The sequence below is a fragment of the Takifugu rubripes genome, chromosome 14 (assembly GCF_901000725.2).
Source record: "Takifugu rubripes chromosome 14, fTakRub1.2, whole genome shotgun sequence".
Classification (NCBI taxonomy): domain Eukaryota; kingdom Metazoa; phylum Chordata; class Actinopteri; order Tetraodontiformes; family Tetraodontidae; genus Takifugu; species Takifugu rubripes.
This window is the reverse complement of record NC_042298.1, coordinates 2,632,091-2,649,272: the sequence shown is the minus strand read 5'-3', so window position 1 is coordinate 2,649,272 and position 17,182 is coordinate 2,632,091. Positions and strand designations below refer to the sequence as shown.

Here is a 17,182-nt window from a genome sequence, read left to right as displayed (position 1 = left end):
TTCAAACATGTGTTGTTATTATAACACAGAAAATAGAAGCTGCAATATTGAGGAAAAGCCACCATGACTGCATCATAGCCTCTGTACTGAAGCTGGTAAAATCTCTAATAAATAGGTCATTTTTGAGTTCCTTGTATTCTTTGGTTTGGGTTTGCAGGAAAGGAACTGCTGCTTTACAGAATTCACACCTTACATTTTATTGGTATTGAAATAAACCGGTAAAGGAAGGTATGCTGATGTTTCCAAAAGGAAAGGTTCAGCCAGTGTATTTTATATTTAAACTATAAAAATATTCCATGACAGTTTGGCTGAAGTCTAATTTGATGTAAAACATATCCAAGTAATCCAAAAGTTACTTTTAAAAAAAGCCAGTGGCCCTTTTCATTACATACGGATGTTGGAATGAAAACACATTTTCATTCAGATTATTTGAACAGAAAGTTACATAATAATTTTTTTTCAACATCAGTTGAGCTGTTTGTGATGTTTGCTTTTTAAAAACTGAATTCTTAAAATGTACATTTTCTTCAAAACAAGCATCTGTCAGAAATCCTTTTTCCTTTATCAAGAGAGCGATTTCCATTAGAGAAAATGAAAATCAATGCAACAAGTTTATGAAATGGTTACCAAAGACAAGGTTATTTCACTCCATAACATATAGAAGTGAAACATATGATGACTGTTTAGTTTGGGAAAAGAGAAAAACATCATGTGAGCCAAGGTTCTACTGCAACACCCCCCCCCCCCCCCCCCCCCCCCCCCCCTCTGGAGCGCACTGTAGCTGTCACCAATTACCCAGACCTGACCTGGGTGGGGAAACGCTGACGTACCCACAGATATGAGAGTGAGGGGAAAAGGGTGTTGGGTCAGCTCTGAGGTTATCTGAGACGACAAAACCAGCCAGATTGTTAATGACAGCTTCACACCCTTCAGAACACGTCATTAGCTTCATTCCCTGGAGCGCCGTATCTTCTCATCACCTCTACAACGACACCAAATGTCTCCCTTCTGTGGGCCATACCGCTCATTTACAGCATCCCTGTGCAAATACATTTAAAACCAAACATAATTACACTGAGATCACCGCCACTAAATGCCTGCACAAGAGCAGATCCAGGGGGAAACCAAGCAGAGGCCATAGAGGCCACTTTTCCACACAGTGAAACAGAACTCAAAGAGGTGACCTTGGACTTCCCAACTGTAGGTGCGGGTCGTATATATGTGCAGTGTCTGGTTAGTGTCTGCTATCAGTTATGCTGCAGGAGAGCGGTAAACAGTGGTACACCTCTATACACACATTGGACAGGAACACTAATGCTACAGGCCTGCGGACCTTTTCAGTGTGTTCACATACCACAGCGTGATCCTCTGGAGGGGTCACGTAAAGACACAATCTGATCGTGCGTCACACATAAAACACTTTTCGTACGTCATTCGCAGAGAAAAAACAGACTTTGACTTGAGCTGGTGAAGAAGGAGTAAACTCGCAGGTTGGAAAAAGGACAACAAGGGGACAGAGCTGGTTGTGGCCCCCCAAAAATGATAAGTAGGCTACAAATGCATAATGAGCATTCATGATTAAATGTTTATTTTCCCTGAGAGAATGACGCACCATGTGACCACTCTGCTGTACGATTGTGCTTTAAGTTTAACTTCTATTATAATACATTACAACACCGGAAAACTTTAAGAATGTTTGTCATGTTTTTCCTCCTACAGAAATTATATTAAAACAAAAACTATATTCACACCATCTTTTTCCATTTTCATATTTTTGAAAAAGCTCCAGGGAGCCACTGGGGCGGCGCTAAAGAGCTGCATGCGGCTCTAGAGCGATTGCTGGAGCGACATTGTGCCGCCATGTTGGAGGTGAGGCGAATTTTCACTTAACTGACCTGAACACCAACTTTAGTGAACATGAAGATGACCTTTGCAGATAAAGGAGGCCCACTGGGGTGAATCGCAGTAACACGGGGGAGTTTTTACTGTTTTTATCTGCACACATCAGATCTGTGCAGTGTAGTTGGAAACTAGGAGGCACATGGATAAGACAATTCGAGCCTAACTTGGCACGTAGCAATGCTGGGGTTTTATGAGATGCTTTAAAGCTGGATCAGAACATTTCTCAAGCCTAGGGAGAGGGTAGATCATGTGCAGCTCTGACAGGTAGGAACTAGTTTTATATGCCAGGGGTCAAATCATCAAACAGAGAAAAGATCTGAGGGATGCAGAAACGACTGTGCAACTATTTACTAAAAACTGAAGGATAGCGGGGGACCATTGTCTTTGAGGAAGAAATGAGGTCGGGATACAATCCTGAAGGATCGCGATCGGTGATCACTTCAAGGTTTGGTGAAATCAGATCATAGTAACCCAACAGTAGGCCTGAGGGCTGTGTTAAAGAGTGAACTCAAGAGCATTTCTGAAGGAACTGAAGGGACTAAACAGCTGTGGAGCCTTAAGAAACCACTAATCAGTGAGGCTAATCAGGGGGAAAAGGCTTGAATTTACTGGGGAGCATAAAGACCGGACTCAATGGCAGTAGGGTGAGCACTCGATTGTTGGGTGAGTGAGTATTGCGTCACTTCCTGTCCCTTCTATCGTTCGTTGGTTGCATTGTGCACGGGGTGCCGTATTCACTTAATATTGAACACTTGGTGTGTTGTATTCACTTAATATTGAACACTTGGTGTGTTGTATTCACTTTACTTAAAATTTTGAACACTTGAGACATTCTAGTCACCTGATATCAACAGTAAGAAACAACCCATATTAAACAAATACAGGGCTTCGCCGATCACTAGCGTTAGCATGGCCTCACCGTCTGTTTCACCCGGTGTCTTTGTCTGTTCAGAGTGTGAAATGTTTAGTTACTCCTCTGCCTCCCTTAGTGAAGGGAATAGGTGCAAGAAGTGTAGTTTATTTATGGCTATGGAGGCGAGACTTAGCGAGCTTGAGACGCGGTTCCGCAGCTTGGAGTTAGCTGGAGTTGCGTCATGTAGCCAGGGTAAGCTAGCTGCTGCGGAGCCGCCTAGCGTAGCTACAGCTAGCGGTCCCCCGGCAGCAGCCGAGCAGCCGGCTAGCCAGGGCGGCTGGGTGACGGTTCGTAGGAAGCGTAGCCCAAAACAAAGGCCCACGGTGCACCACCAACCGCTTCCCGTGGCTAACCGCTTTTCCCCACTCGGCGACACACCCGCCGAGAAACCGACCCTGGTAATTGGCGACTCTGTTTTGCGCTACGTGAAGCCGACTCCAGCGACCATAGTTAAGTGCATTCCGGGGGCCAGAGCGGGCGACATAGAAGCAAATTTATGGCTGCTGGCGAGACGTAATCGTAAATTTGGTAAAGTTATTATTCACGTCGGAGCCAACGACACCCGGCTTCGTCAGTCGGAGGTCACTAAAATTAACTTGAAGTCGGTGTGTAACTACGCAAAAACGATGTCGGACTCCGTAGCATTCTCTGGTCCCCTCCCCAATCTGGCCAGCGATGAGATGTTTAGCCGCATGTCATCGCTTCGTCGCTGGCTGTCACGGTGGTGCCCCGATAACCAGGTGGCCTTTATAGACAATTGGAGCACCTTCTGGGGAAAACCTGGTCTGATTAGGAGAGACGGTGTCCATCCCACTCGAGATGGCGCTTCTCTCATTTCTAGTAATCTGGCTAATTTTATTAGACCCAAAGTGACCTGACAATCCAGGGTCCAGACCAGGATGCAGAGTTGTAGTCTTACACACCTCTCTGCTGCTTCCTTAGAACCCTCATCCACCAACAATAACATATTTAACACTATAGAGGTAGTCTCTGTTCCACGGTTAAAAATTCACCAAGCACAGAGCAGGGGAGCGGTCAATCACCAAAATCTTATTAAAATTAATACTGAAGCACAAGTTGGAGAAACTAATATCACAATTAAGTGTGGACTGTTAAATATTAGATCTCTTTTGTGTAAATCCCTGTTAGTGCACGACCTGATAGCGGATCATCACATCGATTTATTTTGTCTTACTGAGACCTGGCTTCAGGAGGAGTATGTGAGCTTAAATGAATCTACTCCTCCTACCCATCTTAATTATCATATTCCACGGGTTACTGGTCGAGGAGGGGGAGTGGCAGCAATCTATCACTCCAAGTTATTAATTAATCCCAGACCAAAACATAGCTTCAGTTCATTTGAAAGCCTGACTCTTGGCATCACTCATCTGAACTGGAGGACAGAAAAGCCACTTCTGTTTGCAGTTGTATATCGGCCCCCTGCTGGGCCACATTCAGAGTTCCTGTCTGAGTTCTCTGACTTCTTATCTGACTTGGTCCTTAGAACGGAAAAAGTCATTATCATTGGAGACTTTAACATCCATATGGACGTTATAAACGACAGCTTTAGAAATGGCTTCATTTCATTACTTGAGTCAGTTGGTTTCCTCCAGCAGATAAACCAACCAACTCACAGCTTTAACCACACCCTAGATCTAGTTCTGACTTATGGTGTTGAGGTAGAACATGTGTCAGTGTTCCCTCAGAACCCAGTCCTGTCAGACCACTCTTTGATCACTTTTACATTTATGATTAAGGATTCTTCTATGCTCAGAACAAAGTCTTACTATAGCAGATGTCTTTCAGATAATGCTGTAGCTAAGTTTAAGGAAGTGATCCCTGTGCTGATCCCAGGACCACCGCGTGTTTCCCCAGGGATCAATCATTATAATCTTAGCCCTGCTGAGGTTGACTCTATTGCTGAAGGTGCAGCAACCTCACTGAGAATCACGCTTGATTCTGTTGCCCCCCTGAAAAAGAAAATAGTAAATCAGAGGAGGTGTGCCCCCTGGTATACTTCACATATCAGGACCCTCAAGCAGAAAGTGCGAAGACTGGAAAGGAAGTGGCACTCTTGTAAGATAGACAGCTATCATGTAGCCTGGAAAGACTGTCTATTAGTATACAAAAAGGCCCTTCGCAAGGCTAGAACAGCTTATTTTTCTTCTTTGATTGAGGAAAATAAGAACAACCCCAGGTTTCTCTTCAGCACTGTGGTCAAATTAACCAAGAGTCACAGTGTTTTAGATCCACGTATCCCTTCTTCCCTTAGTGGTGAAGACTTCATGAGCTTCTTCACTGATAAAGTTCTAGCTATCAGAGAGAAAGCTAACCAGGCCATCCCTACAACTGGACCATCACCAGATGTGCCGACTGTGGGAACATGCAGGGTCTCCAACGAGCCCTTAAGCTCCTTCAGCCCTATATATTTTTCTGAGGCGTCATCGCTAATTCAGAAATCCAAGACCACTACGTGTCTTTTAGATCCCATCCCAACACACCTGTTGAAGGATGTTCTACCACTGATAGGCAGTTCTATCCTGGACCAGATCAATGGTTCTTTAGTGTCAGGTTATGTACCCCGGTCCTACAAGGTGGCAGTGATTAAGCCGTTGCTTAAAAAACCATCACTGGATCCTGATGTCTTGGCAAATTATAGGCCAATATCCAACCTTCCTTTTATCTCTAAAGTTCTAGAGAAGGTGGTGGTGACTCAGTTACTGGAGCACCTGCAGAGGAACAGTCTGTTTGAGATGTTTCAGTCAGGCTTTAGAGCTCACCACAGCACAGAAACAGCACTTCTTAAAGTCACTAATGATCTTCTCATAGCTTCCGATCATGGACTGGTCTCTATGCTGGTTCTGCTGGACCTCAGTGCTGCTTTTGATACAGTTGATCACAGCATCCTGTTACAGAGACTGGAACATGTGATTGGGATTAAAGGGACAGCACTAGACTGGTTTAGATCATACTTATCTGATAGATACCAGTTTGCCCATGTCCACGGCGTTCCCTCCTCATACAGTAGGGTTAGCCATGGAGTTCCTCAAGGTTCCGTACTCGGACCAATCCTCTTCACATTGTACATGCTTCCCTTAGGGAACATTATTCGGCAGCATGGGATAAATTTTCATTGTTATGCTGATGACACTCAGCTCTATTTATCCATGAAACCCGAGGAGACAGAGAAGTTAGTGAAGCTCCAGACCTGTCTTAAAGACATAAAGTCCTGGATGTCTTCAAATTTCCTCCTCCTTAACCCAGGAAAAACTGAGGTCATGGTGTTTGGTCCTGAACCTCTCAGGGATAGATTAGATCACATGATCACTCTAGATGGTATCTCATTAACATCTAGTCTCTCTGTGAGGAATCTAGGAGTAACTTTTGATCAAAATCTCTCCTTCAACTCACACATTAAATTAGTCTCTAGAAGTGCCTTTTTTCATTTGAGGAACATCTCAAAGATCAGGAAGCTACTGATGCAGCCTGATGCTGAAAAGTTAGTCCATGCATTTGTTACTTCCAGGCTGGACTACTGTAATTCTTTATTATCAGGGTGTCCAAACAACTCTTTAAGAAGCCTCCAGTTGATCCAAAATGCTGCAGCCAGAGTTCTGACAGGTATTGACAAAAGAGATCACATAAGTCCTGTACTGGCGTCGCTTCATTGGCTGCCCGTTAAATTTAGAATAACTTTTAAAACCCTTCTTCTGACCTACAAGGTCCTCAGAGGCCTAGCTCCATCCTACCTGGAGGAGCTAGTGATACCCTATCAGCCCAATAGACCGCTCCGCTCTCAGAATGCTGGTCTACTTGTGGTTCCCAGAGTTTCTAGGAGTAGAATGGGGGGCCGAGCATTTAGCTACCAGGCCCCCCTGCTTTGGAACCAGCTCCCTGTCCAGGTACGGGAGGCTGACTCCATCGCTACTTTTAAGATCAGACTCAAAACCTACCTCTTTGAAAAAGCTTACTGTTACTAATTCAGTAGTTCCAGTTACTATCATAGACAGACAAATTATCATACTTAGGGGGTCGTCTAATCATTAGGTCACATTCTAGCTATGCTGTTATAGGCCAAGGCTGCCGGGGTCCGGAAACATGATCACCTGACAGGCCTCTGTCACTCCACTGGGTCATGGTTTCCTCTCCTTTCCTCTCCTCATCAAGCAGACTAGTTATGCTGATTCTTGTGTAGTTTTTCTGCTTCTCCCCCCCCCCCCCCCCCCCCTCTATCTATTTGCAGGTATCACTGCCATCGGAGCTGCATAATGACCGCCGGCCCCGTTGAAGCGATTGTGTATATTTTTTGTTTGTGTTTCTGTGCTCTGTGCCTCTCCTCTCCCTCTCCTCTCCTCTCCTCTCCTCTCCTCTCCCTCTCCTCTTCTTTCCTCTCCTCTCTCCCCTCCTCCTCCTTCTCCTCTCCTCTACCTCCCCTTCACTCTACCTCTCCTCTCCTCTACCCCTCTCCTCTCCTACCTATTCTATCCTCTACCTGTCCTCCCTCCTCTCCTCTCTCTTTACCCAGCCGGCCATCAGCAGGAGGGTCCCCCTACATGAGCCTGGTCCTGCTCAAGGTTTCTTCCTGTTAAAGGGGAGTTTTTCCTTGCCACTGTTGCTTGTCTGGGGTCAGGCCCTGGGATTCTGGAAAGCGCCTTGAAACAATTTTGATTGTATAAGACGCTATATAAATAAAGATTGATGATTGAGATTGATGAATGGAAGAAGGTCAGGTGATCTGATGAGTCCAGATTTACCCTCCTCCAGAGTGACGGGGGCATCGGGGTAAGAAGAGAGGCCAGCTGACGGGGGGCAGCTCTGATCTGGGGTTGCTCAGGTCCAGGAACATTATGGGCCTAAAGAATGAGATCAGCTGATGACAGGAAGAGACTGAATGACCAGGTTGGTCAATGGACATTTTCTTCTTTATGGCACAAATATAGTCCAAGATGACAATGCCAGCATGCTGCATCACACTGTGGTTGTTCACGTAATTGTTCACATGCTATGTTTTCTCCCCCAAGGCGCTGACACGTTCATTATCCTGAGCACATGCACGTGGGTCTGTGTGCAGGAGGGATGTAAATGCGGCTTTTTCATTGAATAAACATGCGCTAGGATTAAATCAGACTTTTTCTCCATTTTTGTCACCCTCTGTCAGCTGAGTAATGACAAAGTAGGGGCTCATCTGGGATTTGAATCCGCAGGAGTAGAATTGAAAAAAAGAGCTAAATCTTCAGTAATGGCAAAAAGTCTAGTTGGACTCATCATGTTAGCTTTGGCATCTTGATGCACGTTGTCTCTTTCAAACAGGTGAATGAGGTCCAACAGTACAGAGTTGTAAAAAAACAACCAATCAAACCAAAATATGATGGGAATAATGTTGGTAAAATCTGAACTAAAAATCACTGAAGTTAAGGTAATAAATGATAAAACTGCAGTTGCCTTGTTTTACTCACGCACAGTGCAAAACACTGATTTTGAGCTTTTGCACTGTAGTAAATGTGCAGAACTATTTTACTAAAACTAAAATTACTGCACAGTGTTAAATAAACATGTTGGGAAGTGATTGTTATGCAGTAATAAATTGAAAAAACAAAAAAAACCAATAGCTATTTTATGTTTTTCAAATCTGAGTTATTGCTAAAAGGCTGATTATGATAAATGATTTATGCATTGCCTTAATGGTACTTTTGTTTTCATGCTTCCAGGCCAGATTAGATATGATGTCATGGTATATGTGTGTGTGTGTGTGTGTGTGTGTGTGTGTGTGTGTGTGTGTGTGTGTGTGTGTGTGTGTGTGCGCGCACTGACACACACATGCATATTACACACTTACACACATGTTATTTTACTCTCTTTGTCTTGTTATGATTGCTCAAAAGACCAATAATTGATCTAAATGCCTTACTACAGTTGAATCGTTCATCCCAATTTCCATCCGTCCATTTTCCACGACCGTATCCCATAGCGATGGGCTGGAGTCATCCCAGTTAAATAAGGGAATTGAGAGTAAACCACAATAATAACATGTGACGGCCCGCCCATGTGTCTTGTTTTGTTTACCCAGAGACTGGGTGGGTCGTCAGTGAGACTGGTTTCACCTGCGAGCTGGGAGAAGCCAGAGGGCATAAAAGGGGCGGTTCTCCTTAGTCTCTCGCTCTCTGGCTGGCCTGCTGCCACCATACCTCATGGCTGTCTCATCATTTTAGTGTGGGTTTGAATGCTTATTGCAGCACTCTCACATACACCCCTATCCACCCAGACCTGCACTACATTACCGATTGCAGATTCATCTTGTTTTCTCACATTTCTTTGGGTTTCTTGATAAAAAAAAAAAATCCAGATAATTTGATCTTTCTGTGTGCTGATTCCCTCCTTTTGTTACAACTTTGAGCCAAGTTGTAACAAATGGGAGCTCGTCTGGGATTTTGAAAATCCTTGAAGAAATGGTTGTTAGTGTTTTCTTGGCAGTTGATGTTTTCCAGGTTTTAACACAAATGTTGGGAGTTTCGCATACTGTTGTTGATGGTTGGGTTACCCAGTTAGAGAGGTTTAGTGCTTTGTCCACTTATGGTTTTAGAAGTTTTTGGCCTGGTGTGCTTCAGGGCAGGCACTAGGTGTTGGAGATACCTTTCCCAGTAGGTCTAAGGTGGTCTGGGTGACTAGACCTGTTGTTTGTTATTTTGGTGCACTAGTGTGGTTAGAGCATTTGTCTCAGGGACACTTCCAGGACTGTCAAAGTGGGCTGCCAGCGTGCTGGTTGCTTAACCGAGTCACTGGGCTTTGTGTGTAATCTTCCCACCACAATTCTTGCATGAAGTCTAGGGGTTGAGTTAGCTAGTTAGCTCCCTGGTTAGGTAGGTAGGTAGCTAGGGGAAAGTTGCTCCACATGTGACTGCTATTCAACCTGGTGACACCAGGTTGAATAGCTTGTTGTGTTGGTGGTGAAGGTGCTTAATTGCCTTTACGCCGGGCACAACTGTTGTTGGTTAGCATGCTAGACTTGGATTTTGGTTTGGTAAGTTTGTACGGTTTGAGAAATTCAGTGTACTAGCATTAGTGTTGTGGACATGGCTTCAGTAGATGAGTTTTTGCAGAATCCAAACTGGGAGTTATTAAAGACTCTCAAGAAAGAACAACTGTTAAAAGTTGCAGAGCATTTTGATGTGGAGTGCCCTAGGCCATCACGTAAAGACACCATATTGTCTACTTTAAAGGCAAACCTGGTGCAGCAGAAGGTTTTGCCTCAAGTAGAGGAGTTGAGCTCTGACATGCCTCCAGTAGTGGGTAGGTCTCTGGAACCTCAAACAGGTTTCTTAGCTTAGGGAGATGTGTCTAAATGTTTTGACTATTCCTTTACTTAACTTCTGTCTTCAAATCTAATGCAGGGTGAGGTTTCACTTGGGGTGTGTCCAGAGCTGCATGTAGCAGCAATACAGGTGATCTTGGGAAATGACTTAGCCAGGACTCATGTGCGGGGTGGTTCACTTCCTACCCCTGAAGTGGCTACTAGGTCTGACACTGTGGAGGCCTGTAGTGGAAGGCATACAGACTCGGCAGTTCATCCAGTGGGGGTAGTCACTCGAGCTCAGAGCCGTTCTGGTTCTGAAACAGAGGGAAAAGACAAGCTGAAAAATTCTTCAAATGTATGTTTTCCATTACTGGACTCTTGTCTGTCACTCGCAATGAGTTGATACAGGAGCAGGAAGAGGACTCCTCCTTGCAAGAATTGTTTCAGGTCCGGTCAGAGGGTGAGTTGGAGAATACCGTTCAAGGGTATTTTTTAGAAGGTTTGTTAGTGCGAAAGTGGGTACCCCAGGGGGAGAATTTTGTTGGCGAACCCATTTTTCAGGTGGTAGTTCCAATTAAATTCAGAATGCAGTTTTGCAGACAGCTCATAATGCAGGGGCTGGACATTTAGGGGTAAGGAAAACATATGGTAAAGTGCTACGTTATTTCTACTGGCCCAGACTAAAAAGGGATGTGTCAGCTTACATTAAAACGTGTCATATATGTCAGATCACAGGTAAGCCGAACCAGTCCATGAAGCCATCTCCTTTGTGTCCGGTACAGGCAGACAGTCAGCCTTTTGAACGTCTACTGATTAGCATGTATTTGCTAACAGTGATGTGCTTAAGTACACTCTATCCTGCCGCTTACCCTTTTGTCCCAGTTCATTTCTGTATTCGGCATTCCAAAAGTCATTCAAAGTGATCAAGGGACAAATTTCACTTCACATATCTTTGCTGAAATTTTGAAACAGTTACATGTCAAACATGCTCCGTCTTCTCCATACCATCCTCAAAGCCAGGGAGCTATTGAGCGTTTTCATCAGACCCGGAAGTCCCTGTTACGCTCTTATTGTTCAGAGCTTGACCGACATTGGGAGGAGGGGTTGCCCTGGTTAATGATGGCTGCAAGAGGTTACTCAAGAAAGTACCGGGTTCAGCCCAAATGATTTGGTGTTTGGACACACAGTGCGGGGCCCATTGGCTGTCCTGCATGATGATTGGAAAAAAACTTCTCCACCCACAAATTTGACAGATTATGTAAATGGGTTTAGAAGACGTTTGTATGAAGTGGGAAAATTGGCAAAAGCAAACTTGGAAAAGTCTCAGAGGAAAATGAAAGGGTTATTTGACCGTAGAGTAGAAAAGCGGGTCTTTAGCCCCGGTGACCAGGTGTTGGCACTTCTTCCTCTAGTGGGTTCTCCCTTTCAGGCGAAATTTGCAGGCCCTTATGCTGTTTTAAGGCAGAACTCTGATCAGAATTATATCATTGCAACGCCTGATCGTAGGAAGAAGTCACAGCTTTGCCATGTAAACCTGTTGAAACCTTATTACGCCCTTCCGTCTGTGTCTAGTGGTGCCATTCTGGACCTTTTCCTTATGGGGGAAGGGTGTGGCGGCCCACCCATGTGTCTTGTTTTGTTTACCCAGAGACTGGGTGGGTCGTCAGTGAGACTGGTTTCACCTGCGAGCTGGGAGAAGCCAGAGGGCATAAAAGGGGCGGTTCTCCTTAGTCTCTCGCTCTCTCTGGCTGGGCTGCTGCCACCATACCTCATGGCTGTCTCATCATTTTAGTGTGGGTTTGAATGCTTATTGCAGCACTCTCACATACACCCCTATCCACCCACACCTGCACTACATTACTGATTACAGATTCATCCTGTTTTCTCACATTTCTTTGGGTTTCTTAATAAAAATATCCAGATAATTTGATCTTTCTGTGTGCTGATTCCCTCCTTTTGTTACAACTTTGAGCCAAGTTGTAACAAACCAAGAAAAGCAATTTCAACAACACTAACATTTTAAGGAGAACCATTTCACTTCTGCGATTGTTCACACTTCAGGTCTAAAAAACCCAAAATGAAATAAAATCAGCCATCTGGACACACATCGCGTCTGTAGGGAACCTGTTGTTGCATCTCTGGCCACAGACAAGAGCTCAAACACTCCTTAAATCGCTCAGCATCACGTGATGTTAGTTGTTGGCTGCAAAATGCATTTGCGGTGCTCTGATAAGACTTATTGCTGCCCTTGTAGGAGTTGTTCATCCTGCACCTAATGCAGCGTCGAGCAATTAGTTCAACCATTGTACAGTGAGTCAGTGATGTTGCTACAGACAAGAACCCAAGCGGAGAAGACGGCTGGTCTGTGTTGGTACATAACAGCTTCTCTAAATGGATTAAGTTGCCACACAGCTGCCCACTTCCTCCATTTCCTCTACTCTGATTAACAGATTGCTCTTGTTTTCGCAACACAGTGGCAGGGTTAGACACTTCGTTGTGAAGTTGGTGAGGATTAATGGACGGGGACGGTGTTAATGTAATGGAAGCCCTAAATGAGATGTAAGATGGTTGTGATGTTTCCAGTAATGATATTAGATTTAATGCAATTCTTTCTTTGACAGGACTCATTTCAACAGCCGTGCAACATGTGTGTGTTGGGTGTGTCTGTAATGATGTCCTGAGCCATTACAAAGAACTTGTTGGGCTCTGACCAGAAGAGCTTGGTTTCCTCTTGTGTTGATGCCTCCTCCTCCCACTGGTGCGACATCAACGGATGCTGCAGGAACAGAAGCATTTGCATCAATTCAGCCGGAGAAGAATCAACGCCGAGGCCGGACTGCGCTGAGACCACAGCTCAAGTTAACCAGTAAGAAAACAGACACATGGAGTTTTTAGTGCTTTAAAGCTCGTTACTCTAGAATCTCTAGATCCGATCAGCTCTAATGTAACAGCCAGCCATCTTAAATGATGAAAGTGAGTTAAAGTAACTGAATTAAAGCGTCACAGATAAACCGGTTACAGGTCAGGCTGCTCACTGGCTGCATTTTCTACATTGTTTAGTTGAATTTTCTTAATTCCCGAGCGTGACTCTCAGTGCGTTCACCCTCACTGCTCATTATGTACCTGTTTCCTCTCGCATCTCTAGCAGTCCTGCTGCTAAATACGTAAAGAATAACGTTGCCCAAGAGGGAAGAGACGCCAGACGGCCACAGAACTCAGCAGACTTCCCTTTCGGGATGCAGATTTTGCGTTGGTCTTGTAGCGCTGTTTCGCACTATTTTCTGCACATCTCCATGAAGGTGTTTGTGTATCAGCAGCAGTCGCCGCCGCTGCTGCAGATGCGGTTTGATGGCACACGTCAATGCGACCAACATCAGCCAGGACCATGCCACAGTCTGTCCCTCCATCGACGACTTCCGTAACCAGGTTTACTCCACCCTCTACTCCGTCATCACCGTGTTGGGCCTGGCTGGCAACGGCCTGGCCCTCGCGGCGCTCAGCAGGCCCCGGCGCCAGAGCTCGTCATTTTACATCTACTTGGTGAACCTGGCTGTGTCGGACCTGCTGTGCGTCATGATGCTGCCACTGCGAGTTGTCTACTACGTCAAGAAAGGCCAGTGGGATTATGGGGACGTGGTGTGTCGCCTGACCTCGTACTCCCTTTATGTAAACCTCTACTGCAGCATTTACTTAATGACCGCCATGTCCATCTCACGCTTCTTGGCCATCGTCTTCCCGATGAAGAACATGCAGCTGGTGAAGGTGAAGTGCGCTCGCCGCGTGTGCGTGTGCATCTGGCTGTTTGTCTGTCTTTCAACCTCGCCGTTCCTCATGAATGGTCAGCATGTCGACACCAGCACGAATAAAACCAAGTGCTTTGAGCCCCCCCAGGGTCAGGGACTGCACAAGCTGCTTGTGTTGAACTACTTGTCTCTGGTTCTAGGCTTTGCTCTTCCCTTCCTGGTGATTCTGCTCTGTTATGCAGCCATAATCTGGACGCTGCTTTCTCGGAAATACACTGTAAGACAGCAGCAGGGCATCGGCACCAAAGCTATTCGAATGATTGTCGTTATTTTACTGACCTTCTTCATCTGCTTCATGCCGTATCACGTGCAGCGCACCGTCCACCTGAGCTTCCTGTCCCGGGTGGACACCACATGCACGGAGCGAACCACCATGCAGAAGTCTGTGGTGGTGACGCTGACCCTGGCTGCCGCCAACTCGTGCTTAGATCCGCTGCTGTACTTTTTTTCTAGCAAGAGTTTCCGCACCTGCTCATCGTTCGCGCATCAGTCGCGGACCGATTGCACCAAGCAGGCTACTTAACAGGCCATAACAGGCTCAGACCACCACAATTTCTGCTTTTTCTTCTAAAATAATAGATATGTTGATATATTTTTTCTTTATTATTGTCATTATTATTATTTTGAACTAGTATTCTAGAACCATCAGTAATATGAAATAATCGTCTTATCAAGCTAGCAGCACAAAGGCAAATGCCTTATTTCTGTAATTCTTTGTCTTAAATACCATGTGTTGAAAATATGCAAATTTAGATGTATGAAATGTATGTATGTAATGTATGAACTGCTTGAATAAATAATATATGCCCTCAGTGTCCAGCCTGGAAAGGTCACCAGTCTGTCAGAGGACACCAACCAAACACTCACACACTCACACCTAAAGGACAACTTGCAAACTCCAGATTGGGATGTTTGGCCCGAAACAGCTGCTGAATCTTTGATGTTCAAAAACTGATTCTTACACATTTTACAGGTTAGCAGCAACCTTATCTTTATACACGACACAATGCACTAGATGGCGCTGTACTGTATACCGTAGTTGAGTGCAGATATGCACGTGAGCATACATACACACACAGAATCACACACACCCAAACGAGGAAGTGAAGCAGATGACAGCTGATATCCGTTTTTTAAAGGATACCTATATAAATCATATATATATTATAAACATTACAAATGATTTTTTGTGAAATACTAAACAAAAAAGGCAGCACTGTAAAATAATGTTTGACCTGAATATAAAAATGCCAAATTAATAAAACCTGCGTAATATAAGGATATGCAGGATATTATGACGTGCATCTATAAACAAGGACAAATCCTCGTTATCCTGTTCTCAGAACAAAACCTTTGAGGAATGACTGTTGATTGTGTCCCTACTGATTAGAACATAGAAAGGCACTGTATTACCGCGTCATGAACAGATTATATCGAGCACATGATCGGCTGCATCCTCCGATTGCACAAAAAGAGGTTTGTTTTCTTCAGTGCAGCATCTCAGGGGCAACTTCTTGTTTATATATTTATATGGCAGACAGGAAAAGAACAGACAGGAGTCAGAGAGGAAAGAACATCCGGAATAATAATATTGTTAAATGCAACTGAAATCAATGCAGAATCAGATCCTCCTCCCTTTATCAGGGCTGCCCTACTTTGGTGTCACTCTGTTGCCAAGTTAAAAACCCTGTAAAGGAATTTGACCTTCCCTTTCATGAAATGACCCTGAGGTCCCTTTGGCCTACTTTTTACATCCGTCAGGTCAAAATTATAATTTCCTTATCTCCATTACTACCCATATGTAAGCAATTGGGATGCAGTTTTCTTTACGTCAGCAGAGGTTAATTCCATTAGAGGCTCCATTAGTTTCAGAGCAAACAGGTCCCGGGTTTGAATCCCCTGGGGTTCAGTGGCTGAATCTCTGTATTGTCTTGACGTTTGTATCAAATTTTTCATCAAAATTATCTACAAAGTTCCTAAAGACTTGAGACATTAAAGAGATCAGAGCAACCACAAATGGGAGATGAAGATATTTTCAGGCAAATTTTCTTCAAATGGGTCTTTTATTAACTGCTTCTGTCTGAATGTGGTGAAAGGACTCAGTATGTGGGAGGTGTATTGGTGATGGTGCTATCCTCCCAAATTATCACGCAGAATCAACACTCTCATTCTGGTTTAAGTGTTAAACACAGTCCCAAACAAACGGTGGCTCAACAGGCTCCCGATGCAGAAAGGTCGGTGCACCGTGTCTGAAATCTCTCCCTGGAGCTGAGCCAGCAGCAGAGGTCCATCGGCACGGGTCTGGTAGTGTTGCGGATGGAGGCATTTAAAATTAGTCTGCCTCTCCGTCATCTTCCCTACTCATCACTTCACACTATTACTCCATGTTACATGAAAAAGTGACGCGCTGCTTGAATCCTCGTCCAGAATTAGTGGTTTAATGCACTTCTACCAGCAGGGGTCGCTGTCCCTGCTGAGAATCCATCCTGAGGCGCCCACCAAGCAGCACAGACAGCGTGTTAGCAGCAGACTAAACCAGGATGATGCATCGCTTGCTCTTCCTCTCCCACCTCCTGCCTGCATCTCGTTTTGTCCTCCAGACCACGGACATGTTTCCATGTTGACTCAAGATGCATTCACAGCTTCATGCTTGTTGACTTCAGGGCAGTTATGAGGTCAAAATCTGTCCACTTGAATGCTGATAATAAAAATGCATTTTGATATGAAAGTCACCTTTGATTAACATTAGATGTAAATTGTATTGTTTTTAATTTTAATCATTGTTAATCATTTTTGTAAAGTACATTTAAGCTCCTGTACACAATATTCCTTCAGCTAATATCCATAGACCTTTGTCTGCCCCACTGTTGTTACCATAGGTACTACACAGACAAAGAAATTAATAAGGTTAAGAGCTTTGTTCTTTATTTTTTTGAAGAAAGGTCTCTAAATACATGAAAAAAAAACAACCATAGACTTAAGCCCACATCTTTCACAAATATTGTCTGCATGTGAGTCCTAATAATCAACTAGTAATTAGTTATAAGCACTGTTGATGATGAACATGCATCGTCATGTTGTGTGCATGTGTGTGTGTGTGTGTGTGTGTGTGTGTGTGTGTAGTGTTTGCACACTAGGTGGGTCGAGTGTCATCTGGGAGGACTCTGTGTGTGTGTATGAGAGTGCGAAAGAGCCATGCATGCGAGTGTGTTGCATATGTCCATGAAATAAGAAACAGTTGATGTTTGACATGAAAAAAATAAATCTGAATCT

At 44.4% G+C, this 17,182-nt stretch overlaps 1 protein-coding gene across 10 annotated transcripts; it reads left to right on the top strand.

Moving 5' to 3' along the window:
- Nucleotides 1-1,468: 1,468 nt before the first annotated feature.
- On the top strand, nt 1,469-14,721 carry cysltr1 (cysteinyl leukotriene receptor 1). 10 transcript variants are annotated; one of them, XM_029847773.1, is made up of 4 exons: nt 1,469-1,546; nt 1,784-1,869; nt 12,728-12,972; nt 13,424-14,721. In XM_029847773.1, the coding sequence occupies exon 4, from the start codon at nt 13,455-13,457 to the stop codon at nt 14,430-14,432; it is 978 nt and encodes a 325-aa protein (XP_029703633.1). In that variant the 5' UTR covers nt 1,469-1,546; nt 1,784-1,869; nt 12,728-12,972; nt 13,424-13,454; the 3' UTR covers nt 14,433-14,721. The 10 variants fall into 10 exon arrangements, with proteins under 10 accessions (XP_029703633.1, XP_029703637.1, XP_029703638.1 ...); XM_029847777.1 differs by lacking the exons at nt 1,469-1,546; nt 1,784-1,869 and adding an exon at nt 7,641-7,714; XM_029847778.1 differs by lacking the exons at nt 1,469-1,546; nt 1,784-1,869 and adding an exon at nt 8,850-9,025.
- Nucleotides 14,722-17,182: the final 2,461 nt, after the last annotated feature.

Bases quoted from the DNA above. Each gene is read 5' to 3' on its own strand.
- cysltr1 (XM_029847773.1), top strand. From the start codon at position 13,455: ATGGCACACGTCAATGCGACCAACATCAGCCAGGACCATGCCACAGTC.